The 19,113-nt window shown below is 51.4% G+C and overlaps 1 protein-coding gene across 1 annotated transcript; it reads right to left on the minus strand.

The window, feature by feature from the left end:
• Nucleotides 1-353: 353 nt before the first annotated feature.
• Nucleotides 354-16,846, minus strand: RGS16 (regulator of G protein signaling 16). The gene is made up of 5 exons (XM_032603626.1): nucleotides 16,751-16,846; nucleotides 5,970-6,113; nucleotides 4,975-5,086; nucleotides 3,660-3,826; nucleotides 354-2,233 (listed from the first exon to the last, which is right to left on the minus strand). The coding sequence occupies exons 1-5, from the start codon at nucleotides 16,844-16,846 to the stop codon at nucleotides 2,021-2,023; spliced, it is 732 nt and encodes a 243-aa protein (XP_032459517.1). The 3' UTR covers nucleotides 354-2,020.
• Between the last annotated feature and the right edge of the window lie 2,267 nt (nucleotides 16,847-19,113).

A 19,113-nucleotide genomic window follows, 5' to 3' on the forward strand; every position in this document is an offset into this window, starting at 1 on the left:
CCCGCAACTGATAATGTGTGGCTACTTGGCCAGGGGCAACCACCCCTTGCTCTGTTCGAAGAAGAACTGGGAATGGCTTGTGCTGGGCCGGGTGGAGAAAGGAGATGGGCCCTGAAATGACAGCTGAGCCAGGTCCAATCAACACGACACAATGGCTTGACACAAGTTGGGCTGTCACCAGCTGAATGAAGTTACCCATCCTGGTGGCCACCGTTCGAACAGTCACCTCTGCCGGTAACTCGAAAGCTCCCCATGCACCCTGTGGCATCTCCAGACGCCAGCTCTCCCACAAGACTCCCGCCGGCACTTCCCTGTCCCTCTTCCCCTGACCACACAGCCCTTGGGAGACAGGATCTCATACTTGGGTTTTATTTTATTTCACAATAAAATAACATGCTGAAACAGGAAAATGGGGATCGAGTACATCATTCACATCTAGAAAACCAGTTCCAGTTGTCAACAATAAATAAATATTTAAACAGGGAGGAGTTCCCGACAGGCGCTAAGAGGTTCCCAGCATGTTCAAGAGGTAGAGTCCAGTGGAGAGGGAGACAGTCAGGCCGCCAGCTCCTGTTGAGATTCTCCAGTAGAGGCAAACTCAAATGACAATAAATAACAATAGCAACAACACGACAACAGCAGTGAAAATAATGTGCCATGACCACTGTCACAAAACCAACAATATGTTAGACTTAAATAATTGTCTCCTGGAGGAGCTCATAGCGCAGAGAGAACAGTGTGGATTTTCCTGGGGCACAGGGGAGCTTCCCGGTTAATTCACCTCCCCAGCCTGGGCCCGGGCAGAAGTCCCACCACGGAACATGTGCTCAGTGATGCCACGAGATGACAAGCGGGTTCTGATTGCCCCCAGTCCTGCTCTTCCCAGCCTCACTCCCAGCTTCTACGGTCCGTCCAAGTTCATTGAGGTCCCTGCCTCATTTCTCCCGACACCCCAGTGAGCGTTACCTCACATCCACAGGAAAGAAACACGAGGCCCCCCTTCCATCCTGGGGAATCTCTTTTTCGCTGTTCTCATACCCACAAAAATAAAAGATGAGCTTGATTTAAAGAGGATTCTCTGGAACTGCCAAGGGATTTGTCTCTCAGGATCCTTTTCTCCCTCCTTCCACCCTGCCTGGCAAGAGAGCTGGACTAGCCGCTCACCAAGAGACCCCATGCCCTTCTCCTGATGGGCCCCACGTTCAACAGCAAGCACGGAGCTAAGGGAGGGCACATCCCAGCAAGAGGTCCTCAGCGGGCCCTGCTCACAGGTGGACCCTGATGCACACACAGGGTCGGGGCACCCGCAAGAGGCCACCAGGAGCACCAAGGTTCATTTCACATAAGCAAGATGGCCTCTTTTCAGGGCTCTCTACTGATCTGGAAAGGGACTTGAAGGCCAGTATTTGAGGTAAAAATCTCATTTGGGGCAAGCATCACATTGGTTCTCTGGCCTTGACAAGACTGCCAGGCTGGACACAGGAGTGTTGAGAAATGCAAGCTAAGGAACCCGCCAGGCAGCCCAGAGGCAGGTGAAGAGGACGGGATGGGAAGGCTCCACATCCATGGTTCCCTGTGTGCCCAGGACAGTCTGGGAACTAGGAAACCAGGATGTGTCCACCGATGGACAGGCAGAACGGCTAACCTGCTTGCCTTTCCCTCACTCATTTTCAAGTTTCCCCTTATCCACAAGTTTCCCAAAGCACCCTGGAATATCCCTTGCCCCACTGAGAAGGGCCAGAGCCGATGCTGACTCTTGCACCATTCTTCTTCTCCCCCAGAGAGCCACACACAACCCTCCTCTTCAGCCCTTGGGCGCAGGTCCTAGAAGTGGGGGAACCCTCTCACACACGGAATTCAGTTCCTCAGGGTCTAGAGGAGAGGGTGTCACCGGGTGGGCGTTTCCCTTCGCTGTCCTCTCTGGCTTTGCAGAACCCGCCCCCCCCCCACACGGGGGCGGCGCCTCGGCTATGGGCGACCCAACCTCTCTGCCTGGCCGGCCCCCTCCCAGCCTGGAGGCTCAGGTATGCGAGGGCTCGGATGGGGAGGCAGAGGCGGAGGCGGCCGCGGCTTCGGCAGCTAGGTCCCGATAAGCTGGGGACTTCAGGAAGCGCGGGTACGAGTCCTTCTCCATCAGGGTGCGCGTCTTCCCCTGAGCCACGTCGAAGCACATGGCCGTGGGCGTCTGCAGGTTCGTCCTGGTCAGCTCCCTGGTCTCGTGGTCTATGTTCACCTGTGGGATGGAGGGCAAGCACGTGGGTGCGTGGGCGTCAGGGCATGGGGTGGCAGAGGCAGGAGGCCAGCAGGCACGGGAGGACTGGCACGTGGGGCAGTGGAAGGCGTACTGGATTCCGAACACGGAACTAGGGGTCTCCAGAGTTGACCATCAACGGGCTTTTCAACTCTGGGCCCGTCCCCACCTCTGATCCAGTGTCTATCCTCCAGTCTCTCAGAATGACCCAGGATATGTTGAGAATGGGTACAGATCCAACCTCTTTTCACCCATTCCACTGTAACAACCCGGGTTCAAGTCACCGTCACCTCTGTCCTAGACTAGTGCCAGCGCCTGCTACCTGGTGTCTCTCTCTTCTCCCCTTAACCCCGGGCTCTATTCTCCACCCAGCAGAGCAAGCCTTTTAAAACCCAAGTCAGTTTGCTAGCAGCTCTGTTGTTACCCGTCACTCAGAGGAAAAACCCAAGTGTGCAATGAGCCCACACGGCCACCTGGGCCGGCACCTGGCCATCTGCCACCTGTGTGACATCATCTCCCACTCTCTCTCCCTCATGCTCTACTCCACATGGGCCCACTTGCTGGTCTGTGGTCACAACAGGCACTCTCTGGTCTTTGCACTTTCCGTTTCCTGTGTTAGAATGTTCTTTCCTCCTTTTCAGGTCTCTGTTCGCATGTCACCTTATCAAACAGCCCACCCCTCACTTCCCTTTATAAATCGGAAAGACCTCACATCCTCCCACCCCGTACCATGGTATTCCCTTCCATATCCTGCTTTGTTTTTATCAGAGCAGAGATCATTCCCTGACAATATTTACTTAATTGGTTATTGTCACATTCTCCCACTGGGGTAGAGACTTTTTTTTGTTGTTCATTGCCATATCCTCAATGTCTATAATACTGTCTTGCATGTAACTGATGCTCAACAAATCTTTATGGAATAAATAAAAGTGCTCAGAAAATATATTGTACAGATACAAGAGCAAGGCATTACTACTCTCTCTCCACAAGGTGGCGCCATATTCTCTATCAAACACAGTGGAGGCCTGGGGGAAGGTTAAAAGGTCCACAGACCACAGACCTGAGGCAGGTCAACAAGGGGACTGAGCCAGGTTATCCTATGATGACCTGTCTCCCCAGTTGTGTAAGTGTTTTGAGCTCTAAAAAGGGCTTCGTTTACAGAAGTGCATATGGACAGAAGCCAAAAAACCCCCGCTAACCCCTCCGGTCCCACTGGTGAGTATGAGGGTAAAAGGAGGCAGGGGTGGCCTGAAGCCTGGCTTTATAGTCTCCAGCCTCCTGTGCCAAATGAGGCCACTGTATTTCTAAACTCGGCCCTTTCCTTGCTGGCCCCCCACCATCCCCGATTCTCAGTGGGGAAGGAGCAGGCAGGGTCTGCAGGATCCCTGGCATATGTCACGGCTCTGACCTCTTTGGGGGCTTCACTGCAGATGAATTCCTCAAAGATCCTGTGAGCCCGGGAGGCCAGCTTGGTAGCTGACCGGAGCTTCCTGAACTCCTCACAGGCCAGCCAGAACTCCAGGTTCTCCTCGCTGAACTCTGTCTTCAGGAAGGCGTGGAAGGCGGCCACTCCATCTGGGGTTGCAGGGAGAGAGGAAGAGACAGGTCAGACAGCGGGGACAGCCAGCCGGGAATAGAAGAAGAAAAGACAGCAATTGTAGTTAATGGTCTATTTTTAGGATGTAATTTTCTCCAACAAGGACCTGCCTTTGTATTCTGAATAGAGGCTGGCACACTAGGGGATCATTATTATTATTACTACTACTGCTATTTTGCCCACACTTTTAGCATCCTCAGGCTGCCTCCCCGGCACATGGGCACACACGTGCCATCCACAGACAGGACACAACAGGGTCCCACTCACTCTTACTGCCTCAGCAGCAAGTCAAATGACTCTCTCCACCCCAACACGTCTTCTGAGAGTTTCTGCTAAAAAAAAAAAAAAAAAGGCAGGATTTTTAATTAAAAAAAAAAAAATCAACAAACTACTGCACAGCACAAATCCTAGCCAGAACGCTGATGGAAGTTGTATAATTCACACAATTGTATAATTGGATAATTATTGGAGCTGATGCCTCAAAATCTTAGTTGGGGTTCAGGGAAATAGTCGTGTTTTCTAGAGGACAGCTCAGTAACCAGAAACCAAAGCAGAGAACTTCTGGCCCTCATTAAATATCTAAGACTGTGTTCTTCACTGTCCAAAATTCTTTCTAGCCCCCTGACTCTCAGAGCTTGTTTTGTATACTTTCTTAAGGAAATAAGGGTCTTATGAATAGAGGTTATGTCTACCCATAACCCCAGAGCCTAACGCAGCACCTGGCACAGTTGATGGTCAGTATAAAAGGGCTTCCAGGTAAAGTGCATGTCAGTGGAAGTAGTCACTAATTTAAAACCCTCCAGTGGCCTTGGACCCTGCCCTTGCCCTTGTTGCATGTGCAATGACATCTCCAGGTGTGAGAGTCTGGTAACTAGACATTCAGGGCCCTGGGTATCTTCATTTGTTGGTGGGAATTAGAAGCCTGGAGCCATCCATGCAGTCTCCCATGAGCCAGGCAGCCCTAGCAGACCGGCTATGACCAGCTCCATTACAATCTCTAGGAAAAGGTCACCAAACGTCCACGCTGACATGTCCTAATTTCTCCTGGTATTTTCCTTCTCAGGACTTCCTTTCCTGAATCTGGCTCCCTCCCTCTAGGGGCCCTAGGCTGTTCAGCAGGACTTACCCCTCTTTGCTGTGTTTACTGTCCCACTCGAACTTGCCAAACACTCCCAGTACCGGAGCCCAGTTCTGACTTGTGAAGAAAGATCCCCAGCCGTGTCTTGAACTCTTTGGCTCTGGAAGACAAAGCACGAGCTTGTGAGGATTCTCCACTCGCTCAGCCAGGGCAGAGAGATTTATGAGGTCCCAGAAGAGCTCAGGTTAGTGTCACTCAAATTCCAGCCTTGGGGTTCCTGGGAACCCGTAACTGTTCCCAGGGCCTAAACGTTGCCTCTCTCAGCGGTATCATGAACCCAGAAACAATGAAAGCAATATTTAAGCTGTGCCTCAGTAGGTCTTATACTTTCTGGGTCTACAGTACAGCACACATGGGCTTTTGCCCACTTAAGTCACACTGATCCATCTTTGTGCCTGTTGATTAGCAGAAGGCAGGTCAGCACTCTCTTAGACTTGTCACAAATATTTCTGGAACTGTGTGGAAGCTGATTTCTGCCTTCCTCTTTACTTTTTCCTTCCCAGCTCCAGCGAGGATTGGAGTGGGTGAATAGCTCCCTGGGAAGCGGGCACATCCCTCACAGGGGGGGCTGCTGAAAAACACTTCCCTGCCTTTCCAGGGCCAGAGGGCCCCTAGACCTACGACTTAGAATGAAAACCAAGTGCTTAAGAAACCGGGGAAGACTCGGTTCTGCCTGGTGATGCCACCGTGGTTTTCCTGAAGCTGGGTCACCTGAGTAGAAGTGCCACTTGTCAGAGGGTGGGGAATGGCAGTAAGCAGTGGTCCCTCTGCTTCCCTTTGCTTTGCCTTCTCCGTTCTCGTCGCCCATCCTTCTCTAAGACTCGAAGGAGGCATCTGAGAACGTGGAACCAAGTTGACCTCTGCCTCTCGTCACTTGCGTCCCATTCTCCAGCCCACCCAGGTCTGCAAGCCTGCCGCCGCTGCACTCCCTAAGGTTGGTGGGACTTGTTCTTCCTCCAGGCAGCTGGACAAGCTGCTCTTACCTCTCCAGGCAGTTGGTGGGGAAGGCGGCCAGGGTCCGGCACATGGCTGCGGGTGCAGGGCAGCACGTCGTGTGGAGGATGGTGACGGGCTCCAGCGGGCACCGCAGGGCGCGAGGAGGCAGAGCAGCAGCGGCCAGCGCCTGTCTGCTCAGATTGGGTTTATTCAACTGCTTGCGCCGAGCCAGCGGCTTTTATTGCCTTGGAGGGGGCGTGGCGGGGCTGCGCGCCGCCGACCAATTGGAGAGCGGTACTGAGCTCGGGCGAAGGCGCAGGAGGGGCCTGGAGCTCGACGGGGCGGGGCTCCCTGCCCGGGATGCGCCGCTACCCTCGTGCAACCTTCACACCGCGGGGGTGCTCACGGGGCTAACCCCCTCCTCTTGGCGGACACCAGCGTGGGGAGGGAGAAGCGGCAGAGAACTCACACGGAGAAGAGAAGCGCACACCCAGTTTAGTAGGGGGAAAAAAAAAAAACCACCTTCTGCCGCTAGTAAAAGCAGGAAACCAGCTCAGCAGTGCCAGGAGGATTGGTGTTGAAGTGCCTCCTCGGGGAGGCACGCACGGTGTCGAGCACAGCCTGAGCCTGAGTCTGTTGGGTCCTGCAGGACCGGAGCACAGGATGCAAGCCAGGCAAGAGAGCATCATGGTTATACTGATAACTTCCATTTACTGTGCTCCTACCCAAATGGCCACGGGTCAACTAAGTAAGCCCTTTGTCATCATCACCTCCATTTTATAGATGAAGAAACTGAGTCAGAACGTTAGAGAGACGTGCCCAAGATCAGAGTTAGAAATAGCAGACAAAGGTTGGGGGTGGTGGCTGGCTTTATTGAGCATCTACTATGTACTTTTTTTTTTTTTTTTTGCAGTACGCGGGCCTCTCACTGTTGTGGCCTCTCCCGTTGCGGAGCACAGGCTCCGGACGCGCAGGCTCAGCGGCCATGGCTCACGGGCCCAGCCGCTCCGCGGCATGTGGGATCTTCCTGGACCGGGGCACGAGCCCGTGTCCCCTGCATCGGCAGGCGGACTCTCAACCACTGCGCCACCAGGGAAGTTCTACTGTGTACTTTTTTACTAAGACTCGGGTTAAATAACTTGCTCAAAGTCACACAGTAAGTGTCTTGCCAGAAGTCAAATATGAATTTACCATGCTTTTTCACTGCCCCTCCGCAGATTAGAATCCCACCACCTCCGGAACCAGTGAATGATCCTGCCTTTAAGCAGTTGCTAGCTAGTTCGGCATCCTCATCCCTGAGATAAAGGTAATAAATGCTCTGCCTCTCTCCTCACTTTCCCATAAAGGTATCACAGCCACCCCATTGCCCCTCACTTCCCTTTGGGATTGCTGTTAAGAGGCTGCACTTGAAGTTAAGAGTGTGCCATCTAGGGATAGATTTCTCAGTTTCAAATCTGGGCTCCACCATTTACTGATGGGAGACTTTAGGCGAGTTTCTCAACCTTTCCGTGCCTCTGTTTCCTTGTCTCTAAAACGAAAACATGATGTGCTTATTTCCTAACGTTGTTGTGAGGACTAAAGAAATTTAATTCTTAGTTTGAATTCCCCAGGAGACGGGAAACTTAGTTCCTCGGAGGCAGAGACTTGCTGGGGAGAGTTCTGGGAACTAAGAGGGTGTGAGGGAAGCAGGGTTGGGCAGAGGGAGGAAACGAATGCCGGAAGCTGGTCCCAGGGGGTGCTCTGGAGTGGGATGACTATTCTGAGCAGACCCGCAGTGAAGCAAGGGGCCGGGCCTTTGTATCCCACATCAACAGTTCATTGGACGGCCTAATTTTAAACGAGGCAATTCCCTCTGTTAAGGGAGAGACGGCTGTGAGCCTACAGCAGCCAGCACCCTGGTCCCAAACACATATCTGGGAGACACACCACAGCCCCTGTAGCCACACCTGGAAGGTGCTTGGGACAGAGCTCAGCTCGTAGTCAGCGCTCAGTCAACCTTGGCTCTCAGGTTTACTTAGTAGGGTTACAGGGGTTGCTAGACAACAAGGAAAAGTAGCAAGTTTTTTTTGTGACTCTCGGAGTTTAGGTGTTTATTTCATGAGGGGCGTTTAAGAGTTGCTATTCCTCAGCGGCGCCTGGAAGTAAGGGTCGGAAACCAGAGGTGAAGAGGTTCCACCTGACAGAGCTCAGTGAGAAGTCCCAGAAAAGCTGGTCAGGGAAGGAAAGGGGAAAACCACAGAGGGGAAGAGGAGAGGAAGGCCTGTGAGAGAGCCGCCGAGGGACCGCTATAGGAAAAGAGGCCCAAATCAGAAAAATATGGGGGGTCTTTTGTCAGAGCAGATTCCCTTGTTAAGCCAGGGCCTGCAGAAGGTGATCCAGTTAGTCAAAACCCAATGCTCTCTGAAGCCAGAGCCGAACCCTCCCCAGCCTCCCGGTGGTTAGTGGAACACAGGGACAGGCGAGGCAGCAGCTCACGCATTGGTAGCACCATCTTAGATGCCGCTTCCCACCTGCACCCCGTCTGGCCCACCTGGGCTCTTGTTCTACTTTTCTCACAAGTCCAGGGCTGGATTGGTGTGGGGCAGGGCGATGGGCAAGAGTTGGGAGGGGGGCAACGGAAGGATGCCTTTTTGAACGTTTGCTTCTCCGCACAGCCCTTGGTCCACACGATGACGCAGCCCACCCGGCAGCATTGGCAGGCCCTTCTGCTGGAGGAGTTCGTCAGCTGGGATGAGGGTTGTTTTCTCACCTGCTGCTGCTTCTGCCCCAGTGCATATGCTTTTATTATGCAGCTGCCGAATGGGGACGTGGGTGGTGTCTGAGACAGCTTTTCTCCAAGCAATAAAAGCAAGTTTATGGACGGGTTGAACCCCCGGTCTTACCCTCAGTAGTACCACGTTGGAATCAGCCTGGACGTGGCCACATGACAACAATAATAGTGATTAGGCAGAAAACCTCCCCAAACCTTCCTGTCCTTTCTGCATTCCCTGTGAATAGGCCAGAGGAGCTTTTAAATTTCCATTCTGCAGACAACAAAACGGCAGTGCTAAAGGCCCTTAGTTAAATGCAATGGAGCTGAAAACAGCTGAACCCTGGGCCGAATCTCCAGATTCCCGAGCTAGTACTTTTTCATTTGACAAAGAAAGCGAAAGAGACGAAGGAATTGATGCATGGTGCACAGATGGGCAAAGCCAAGAGCACAAAGCTCCCTGCTCAAGACGAAGAGCCCTCTCCGAGTTCAACCTGCCTCCCGGTTGCCATGGTTACCTCTTCAGTTTCCAGGCAGAAACTTTTTGAAGTTCACGGTTTATCCTAAATTCTCTTCCCAGCAGGTAAAGCGGTTCATGTCTACAGTTGCAGTAATGACTCAACAGTTGCTGTCAATCCAGCAAGCTGAGCTCGCCTGTGAATCGTACTGGCTTTGACAGAACCTGACCTCATTTTTGCCCAGTGCTCCCAGTGCAGCTGTGCTCTCTTTAGTGGAGAGTATGGGGACACAGCTCTGCAGCCTGGGTCATCTGGGGTCAGGATTCAACATCCCACAATATCCCAGCCACATTGCCTACCATCTCCTTCAGCCCCTCTGACCCCCCAGGACCACTCTTTCCACAGAGACTGAGGTCTAGACAGGACCTTTGTCTGCTGAAAACAGTTAGAGGAAATGAAAATACTTACTTGACTTTGGCACAGACGATCCCCACAGTGGTCTGGACCTTCCAAAGTCAGTCATCAATCTACTAATAAATATTTATTAAGAATTTACTATGGGCCTCCCCTGGTGGTGCAGTGGTTAAGAATCCACCTGCCAATGCAGGGGACACAGGTTCGATCTCTGGTCCGGGAAGATCCCACATGCCACGGAGCAAGTAAGCCCATGCGCCACAGCTACTGAGCCTGCGCTCTGGAGCCCGCGAGCCACAACTACTGAAGCCCGCGTGCCACAACTACTGAAGCCCGCGTGCCACAACTACTGAAGCCCGCGTGCCACAACTACTGAAGCCTGCACACCTAGAGCCTGTGCTCTGCAACAAGAGAAACTACCGCAATAAGAAGCCCGCGCACCGCAACCAAGAGTAGCCCCCCTCTTGTCACTAGAGAAAGCCCACGTGCAGCAACGCAAACATAAATAAATAAATAAATAAAAGAAACATGACCCCAAAAAAGAGAATTAAAAAACAAAAAAGAATGTACTATGTTCCCAAGTTGATGGGGAAACAACAGCTTTTAAGGCTCTTCTCTGACTGTAGTGGCCTTATATTTCCTTCCAGCTGAGGAAACAGAACTACCAGAGGGGAGAGGGAGAGGTGATAGGAAATGATTGCCTGGTGTTGCAACAAGTGTCCAGGAAAGGGAGAGATCAGAGAGCGTTGGCAGTGTTTAAAAAAAAAAACAGGAGTGAGAGAGGTTTGAGCACCATGGAAGGTCAGAATATGCAGGGCATGTGGGAGGACGCATGCCTCGGTGGGACAAACAACTAGGAAATGCCTGTTGTAGTTTGGGGGTACAGCAAAGATGCACAAAGATTTAGGAATTCCTTACATACAGGCAGAGGCGCTTAAGCTGCAGTGTGCACACTTGGACGCCGCTTTTAGGTTTAGAAGCACAAAAAACAGCAGGGGCAGCACACATCCTAAGACGTCTGCATGAGAAGGGAGAGATCGCCTCCAGCAGCCATGAAATAGACAGTCTCTGGGGGTCAGTTCCCTGCTGCATCATGACAAGAACTGTGGGTATTCTCCCTTCCTGGGCAGGGGAAGTTGACAGAGTTCAGCCCGGGTGCAAGAAACGACTGCTTTCCCCTGATCATCCTTTAGGGCATTAGGTGTAGCTCACTTTGATGGCTGTATTACTCAGCTCTGATTTCTCCTCTTCCCTCCCCTCCTTCCCTCTGAGCAGAGTTTTGAGGGGATGGGAGGCCTGCTTCTCTCTACCCAACTGGACCAATGGACCCCTAGCCTCCAAGGAGGGCAGTCCCAGCCACTTGGGAGAGGCTGAAACTCTTCAGCAGCACCTGTGGCTAGTAGGATCATGTCTAGTCTCCTCTACATGGCACCTAAGGCTCTAATCAACTGATCTCACATCCTTCACCTCACACCCTAACACCCAGCCAACCTCAGCAGCTGCGGGTTACCCCAGGCACCATGCTGCCTGCACCAACAAGCCCTGAACATGAGGTCCTCTAGGCCTGAAGGACCCTCCAATCCCAGTTCTACTCATTTTAAAAGATATTTTCAATAAACTAAGTTATATATATTGAGATATAGTTTGCATATAATGAATGCACAGATCTTAGTATACAGCTCGATGAGTTTTGACAAACGTAGACATCCATGTAACCATGGCATACACCATGCCAGCTTGCTGGGTGGCATTTCAGTCAAGAGCCAATCAAGCTACGAATACTTCTGTCACCCGAGAAAACTTCATGCTCCTTCCAGCCAGCCTCCCCCCCACCCCCCATCAGAGGCAGCCACTAGTCTGAGTCCTAGAACCATAGGACTCACATTGAATCCTGAGTTTGTTTTCTACATATTTTTGAGGCCTGGCACAAGTGCTCTCTCATCCCTGGAACTTGTTCCTGCCTATGTTACCCTGAACTCAGAATTGATTCCCAATCTGTTTGCTCTGTGAGCTCCTGCAGGGCAGGGAACCATTGCTTTGGTCCTCATTTTTTTTTTTTTTTTTTTTGCGGTACGCGGGCCTCTCACTGTTGTGGCCTCTCCCGCTGCGGAGCACAGGCTCCGGATGCGCAGGCTCAGCGGCCATGGCTCACGGGCCCAGCTGCTCCGCGGCATGTGGGATCCTCCCAGACCGGGACACAAACCCGTGTCCCCTGCATCGGCAGGCGGACACTCAACCACTGCGCCACCAGGGAAGCCCAAACCTTGGTCCTCTTTTTATCTTCAGCCCCTAGCACCACGCCCAGTTTGGTGTGTATTCTGTAAATGTTGGCTGGCAGGCTGGCTTCTGTTTCAACACAAATCTTAATAGCTATGAACTCTGTGTGCCAGGCTCTGTTCTGTGTGCTGTTTCCCCTGAATTATCTTTCAGTTCTCACAATTACCCCATAAGCCGGGTTCTGTCTTGTCCTCATTTTACATTTGAGTGAACTCTGGCAGAGGCTGGTTAAGTAACTTGCCTGTGATCACACAGCTAGTGAGTGGTCAAGCTGGGTTTTGATCTCAGTCCAATTCCAGAGCCTGTGTTGCTAACATACACCATGCCGGTCTGCTGTATGGTGTTTTCTAGAACTCAGAGTTTGCTCACTATGAGAAGAACGAAGCATAAGCTTGGGAAGGATGTTACACCTCATCCTCTGTTTTCTGTGGTTTTCTTTCCTGTATCCCCCCGACCCCGACCCCTCTTCTTTGCTCACCCCATCCCTCTGCGGCCATTCACGTTTCCCACTTTCTGTCTTTGCCTTCAGCTGTGTGTCATCACTGGCTCTGGACCTGTCTGCTTCTTCTGTCTCTTGTGTATGCAATTCCCACACATGGCTGCCGAGAGCTCCTTTCTCTGCTAAAATCCCTTGGTTAACATCTGGGCTTTTATCATCTTTTCAGGAAAACTCAATTCATCTGCTTTGCTGTACCTCCTTTCCCAGCTGTGCTTCCCAAGCCCTCTTTGCTCATAGAGGATCCTGGTTCCCACCTTGGAAAGAGCCCAGGGGCAGCTTTCAAGGGAGGCAGAGCTCCAGTTCCCAAAGCCTTTGGGATGTGTGGGCCCTGGAAACCTTTGTTCATCCTCTTCTGGTAGATGGAGCCTCTGGGGTTAATGCTTTCTCCGCTGCATGCGGGCCGTGGCCCTTCACAGGCCCTGTCCTTGGTGTTTTGTGGTCTCCCCCATGCAGGTGGGCTTGCCTGTCTGGCTGTGATGGTCTGCTTTACCCCACAGCCCAACCAGACTGTCTGCCTGCCTTGAATCCTGAATTCTCCCGGTGTCCGGGGTCCCCCTGCGCCTCAGCTTTCACTTGCATGTGCTCGCATATTGATTCATTCCCTAAAAGTATCAACGAAATCAGTGGCAATAAATGAGCACCCCCCTCACCCTAATACTGCCAATTCCAAAAGAGGAGGGTTACCTAAGCGCCCTGGGTTTCTGTCTTCCTCTTTTTCACCCTCCCTCCCCATCGCCTTTTTCACTTTTGTCACGAATGTCATTTTTCTGAGAGCATCTCACTTCTACTCACTGAGTCTTGGAAACAAAGTTTATAAAAATCTAGATTGTTCTCATTTAATAATCTTCCAAGGCCCTGAGAAGCCACGTAGAGTGACAGATTAGAGGGGGCAAAAAAGTGAGGCCTGGGATTTGCAAATGACTGAAAGGTGAAATTTACATGTCCAATTCCCTGTTCTTTCCTGGACTGAGGAATGAAGACTTTGGGATTCCAGATCTGGGACGTGAGGCAGGTATTGTCTGCCGGCTTGTGTCTCACTCCAGGCAGGAAACAAGCACCGGGGGAATCTAACAGATGCCACCCCCTGATTGGGGAGGAGAGGGGGCTTCTGACCAACTAACTCCCTCTACCATATTCACCGGCCGGGTCAGCCACCAGCACTGATAGGCGATGCTCTGGGCAAGGAGAAGGCCCCCTGCTCTCTGGGAAGCAAATGGCCTAACTGAAACATTGTTTTACTCTCAAACCACGTGGGGGGGGGAGGGGGGGTGGCGGACGGGGGACTGAAAGACCCTCAGAGATGGAAACCTCTGCAAGCAGCACTTTAAGTCCCAGCCCACCCACCTTCATTTCTTAGGGAAGCTCAGCACACCAGTCCATCCCTGGTTCTAGAGACACTTCGTGTGCTCTCCTCAGTTGGAAAGCTGCCTTTGAGATGTAGGTGTTCACCTGGGCGGGTCTGAAATGGCCTCAGGGTGGCCTGGAACCTGGAATTTGTACCTAGCTCAGTGTCGGGCATAATATAGATAGTCGTGAAATATTGGATGAGGAAAGAAGGAGTGCGTCCCGCTGGACACGGTGGATGTCATTGGAGAGCCATTGTCAGCTCAGCCTCTCCAGGCTCCTTGGGATCGCAGACACTCTTGGCTGAACTTCAAGCTGATGACTTTCTGGAATTGGGTCACAGACAGTCTGCCTTACGCAATGAAATTTATTATTATGCACTTCCCTCACATGGCCCCCACTGGGGCTGGTGGAGTCCCCCAATGCAGGGAAACCAGCACAAAGCCAGGGAAAGTCTGACACACATCCGTCATTCCAGAGCCCAGCTCGAGTTGGAAACAGGGCACCAAACACACACGGAGCTGCGCCACTTCGTCCCGTCTCTCTGAAGGTCTTCAGTAAGGAGAGCTCCTGGCACACCTCAGCGCCTTTCCCCCTCTCCTAGGTATTCCAGAGAGGCAGGTGCTAGGGAGATGCTGTGTTTTGTAGTAAGAACAGATTTCAGCTGCTTGCAGCTGGCTAACACCTGGCCCTGCTCTAGACCTTGTCTTGGAGGAACAGACATGCCATTTGCAGGGCCCCCATGACCCAACACTGAGCTCAGTGCCTTCCAGATGGAGAAACCAACAGCGTGGGTAAGTAATCTACCCACAGTGACCCACCCAGTGAACAGAGGTGCCAGCATTGAAACCCAGTTCTGTCCAGCAGATCCGGACGCAGGGCTACTCATTGCTCCGTCCTCTTGCCTCTGAGCAGCATTCCCCCTGGCCCCTGGCTGCTACTTCAGGCCATTTCTCCACGCTGCCCTAGATAGGGATATGTAGGTGCTTACACAGGCCACAGATGACACACGAGGACTGCTCACACAGCAAGCCCCGGCATGTGAATGTCTCACACACGTGCAGAGATGTCAGGTCGGAGCTACAGGAGTGGTTTGCCATCTCCTGGGAGTTTGGGACCTGCCCTCTTTTGAGTCACAGTGCATGAACCCCCATTTCAATAGGGAGAGAATAGGGGCCGGTGGGGAGGGTTGAAGGAGGGGCACAGAGGAAAAACAATCTTGTAGGAAAGCAGGAGGCTTGACAAAGCATCAACCCTAGCTGTTCCTCCGTAACAAGTTGGGAGGAAACGTGCCTCCTTACATTGTGCCGGCAGCTCCCCGAGTGAAGGGAGGAACGTGGCCAGCTGTCTGAGCCACGGGAGGCTGGGGCCGGCAGAGATGGGGTGGGAGGGAAGGGGGCGGGGGGGAGCCATGGGAACAGGTGATCCTTTCACAAGCTCCCCGGCCATCAGCTCCTGACATAGCAGATGTCCTAGAAACAGGCCCAGGTGGACAGAGGGAAGAGCGCAGCGGGAGGCTGCGTGATGTTTGGACGAGAAAGAAATGAGCTCTGCCTAATGGGCCCCGGACATCTGCACAGGGGAGACACGCGCTGGGCTGTGTGGCTGAGCCCCGGCGAGCCACTCCCTCTCCACGTGGCTGTGCTGCTCCGGTGTGGGCTACAGGAGAACCTGTTGGATCCAAATCCCCAGGCTTCCCGAACCCCCGGGGGGCAGCAATGGTGAGGACAATTGCTACATGAAGCGAGCATTCTCTGTGCTCCACATTTATGGTTCTTCTCATCTCATCTCATCCTCACGCTAACCTCTGCGGAAGGTATGCCTACTCTTGTGGTTTTACAGATGGGGAAACCGAGGCATAGAGAGGCTACTTGAAGAAGGGACAAGAGGCCAGAGCCCTGGTTTGATACCGGGTCGTCTGACGCCAGCACCCACGCAGTGAGCCACTCACTGTGTAGACAGCCCCCTCCTCGCCCCCTCCAGAGTTGCAGAAAGCTCTTTCCTGCCCTGGGTTCCAAACACTCACGTCCGCAGCTCTAAGAGGATTCGAGAGATGAAGGTTTACCTTCCTTCTCTTTTAATTCAGTCGGGTCTTCCTTTCTTGGGAACAGGAACAGGGCTTTCAGGTTCCAAGGCTCAGTTCAGGACAAGCCAGCCCTTCAATCCCGGCAGCTTTTGACCCTGGAGCCACACTCATCACCTACAACATCCATCCACTCTAAGAATGGTACTTTCGGGACTTCCCTGGCCGTCCAGTGGCCAAGACTTCACCTTCCAATGCAGGAGGGTTCAATCCCTGGTGGGAGAGCTAAGATCCCACATGCCTTGCAGCCAAAAAACCAAAACATAAAACAGAAGCAATATTGTAACAAATTCAATAAAGACTTTAAAAATGGTCCATTTAAAAAAAAAAAAAAAGAATGGTATTTTCACTTATCCAACACCTACCCAGTCCTAGCCTGGAGTTTGGAATCTCACTCACATGAGCTCATTTAATGCTCACTGGGAACCTGGCGGGTGGGCAGGCCTCCCTCTAGCTGGTCTCCCACCTCCGAGGCTGCCCCTCTTGTCTTCTATCTGTCCTTCCATATAGGTGCCGTCCAAGGTTGTGCCCTGGCCAGCCTCTCTCCTTGTACTTCAGCCTCTAGCTGAGTAAGTTGTTTTTGCTTCAACCACTCTCTATACACTGCTGCCTTCCCAAACCCATCTCTCTGACCCCTTCTAGCGTTCAAGACCCATATTTCCACCTGCTTATTAGGTGTCTTCATACTTAACTTGTCCAAAACTCATTCAATATGGTGTACATACCATCATGTGACTAGATGAATGGCATTGGTGAATGGCAGTAAAGCATCCATTCAGTTGCTCTTGAGAGAAATCTCACTCACCATCAATGATCCCTCACTTTCATCCCTCCTGTTTCCAATCAGCCTGTAAGTCCTGTCTACTCTCATCTAATCTCTGGACTCTCCCTTCTCCATCCTCACAACCACTGTCCACCTTCTTGCATCCTAAGCCATCTTCTCACATCCTACCCATCCTACCTACTGTGGTGCCAGATAAAGAAAAATTGGAGCGTGTCCTTACCCTCTTCAAGCCTCCAGTATCTCCCACCTCCCCCAGGGCCACACTGAAACCCTTAGCAGGACATTCCCGTTCCTCCACAGTCTGGTTCCAATCCATTGCTGCAGGCTCCTCTTCTACCTGCTCCCCAACCCCTTCAGCTCTGGTCACGCTCCATAACCTTTCCCCCAAACGCTCCACACCGTTTACTTGCTTTCACGTACATTGTCATTGCCATTACTTGAAATGACCTTCCCCTTTTGTCTGATAAACTCCTATTCATCTGACAAGACCCAACTCAAAATGCACCTCTCCAAATGTCTTTATTCTTCAAAGACGCATGCTGAGATGTTTAGGAGCGAGTGTCATGACATCCCTCACTGACTTCAAAATGATTCAACTATATGCCTACATAAATGTGTATATATCTGCGTATCTAGTTATCTATATCCACCTGTCTATATATCAAGAGAGAGAAAGATAATATGGCAAATGATAGCAATGGTTGAACCTAGGTGGTGGTTATAATCATCTTTCAGTTCTTCTATATGCTTGAAAATTTTCACAATTAAAAGTTGGGAGACAAGGGCCTACTGTATAGCACAGGCAGCTATAGTCAATATCTTGTAATAACCTATCATGGTAAAAAATCTGAAAAAGAATGTATATATATTCTTTATGTATATATAACTGAATCACTTTGCTGTACACCTGAAACTAACACAACATTGTAAATCAACTATACTTCAATAAAAAATTTTTTTAAGTTAGGGGGAAAATCCACCTCATCTGTGATTTGTCCTCATTGCCCCCAACAAAGAGTTTGTTTGTTTTTTTGTTTATTGGCTGCGCGGCTTCTGGGATCTTAGTTCCCCGAACAGGGATTAAACCCTCGCCCTCGGCAGTGAAAGCGTGGAGTCCTAGCCACTGGGATGCCAGGGAATTCCCCCCAACAAAGTGAATTACCTCTTTCATTGTGCTCCCTAAACATTCTGCGTTTGCCAACAACACAGCACTTTACTACATTTTATTGTAATTTTGCATTTAGCAACTTTCTCTTCTGCAAATTGTGAGCCTGCAAAAGCACAGTAGTTGTACACAGCAGGCACCCAATAACTGTTCATTTGCATGACTGAATGTCCTCTCCTGTGAGCTTGAGAAGCAATAAGCCATAGGAACAGGAAGTCTTGGGAATTACCATAGACCAGCCCCCAGGCTACGTTCTCTATCACATGGATGCTGACAAGCCTGGGAAGGCGCCTTGGCATGGGGAAAGATAATAAATGGCTGTTTATTGAATGGCAGAAAACAGTTTAAAACTCAGGAGATCTAGCCTCTGTGACCAGTTCCGTGACTAACCAGCTGTGTGACCGTGGGCAATGACCAACCTCTCTGTGCCTCTGTTTGGGAAAATGTGTGACTGTGCTCTGAGAAGTCTAAGATTTACACAAATAATGCGGTACTCTCCTCATTTCTGTTATTAAAATGAACAAGACTTTTTCGTCGTGGCCAGGACCAGTGAAGAATTCTGAGTCACTCTGTCTGGGGCTGGAGGGCGGTGCTTCGCTTCATTGAAGGATGGGAATTTCCACCCAGCTGGAAGGAATGAGCCACTGTGGCTTGGGCCTCATCTTCTCCCACCCCTGCTTTCCCTTTCCTCTGACCAATTGACAACTTCTGGGAAACAGACAGAACTAGGAATCTTAAAATAGAGCAGCAAATATCTGGGCTCATAGCCCCAGGCTCGGTTGCACCATCGGTGGACTTTGGCAGCAGACACCGAGAAATGGATGGCTAACGTGACATCCAGCCCTCTGCGCCGGAAAAGCCAAGACCATGGAAAAAGTAATAACGCACTGGTTCTGGAGAAAAGCAGTCATCCAGGAATGTGATGTTTTAGTTGGCTGCCCTGCCACAGCCTGTCTGGGTGAAAGGCTCTGCCCTGATGTTCCTGTATCATCCAAGGCCTGGGGATCCCAGAAGGAGCAGCTCTTCCTAGAAGCAGTGGCCGTCCCACTAGCCCCAGCAGGCTGGGGAAAGACAGTGAGAGGCCTCTGAGGAAGGAGACGGCGGGCCATGACTCAGTGGTTCAGAGAAGCTTGGCTTCCCAGGCTCTGAGCACCCAGGTTTGGGATGCTTATGTAACAAAACAGGGGCAGCATGAAATATTCAAAAGATGAAAGCACGTCGAAGACTGGGCCCTTGGATCTGGACCCCAAGTTTCAATCTGATAAACTCAGCCTAACCCTAGGAAAGGGGTTCTCCACTGAGAGTGAAGGTTAAAGCAATGGGACGAAGATCATTAAATCCTGAAAAGCAGCTGCCTTCTTATTCGGATTTCTTCTAAGTTCTTCCACAAACACTGTGTGCCGGGTACTCTTCTCATA

Source organism: Phocoena sinus, chromosome 1, assembly GCF_008692025.1.
Source record: "Phocoena sinus isolate mPhoSin1 chromosome 1, mPhoSin1.pri, whole genome shotgun sequence".
NCBI lineage: Eukaryota > Metazoa > Chordata > Mammalia > Artiodactyla > Phocoenidae > Phocoena > Phocoena sinus.

Excerpts from the sequence above, each read along its gene's own strand:
- RGS16 (XM_032603626.1), bottom strand. The coding sequence starts at position 16,846 with ATGGATTGGAACCAGACTGTGGAGGAACGGGAATGTCCTGCTAAGGGT. Across the intron at positions 3,827-4,974 it reads AGTAAACACAGCAAAGAGGG|ATGGAGTGGCCGCCTTCCAC; the intron begins GTAAGTCCTGCT and ends CTGCAACCCCAG. Across the intron at positions 2,234-3,659 it reads GCAGTGAAGCCCCCAAAGAG|GTGAACATAGACCACGAGAC; the intron begins GTCAGAGCCGTG and ends TCCATCCCACAG.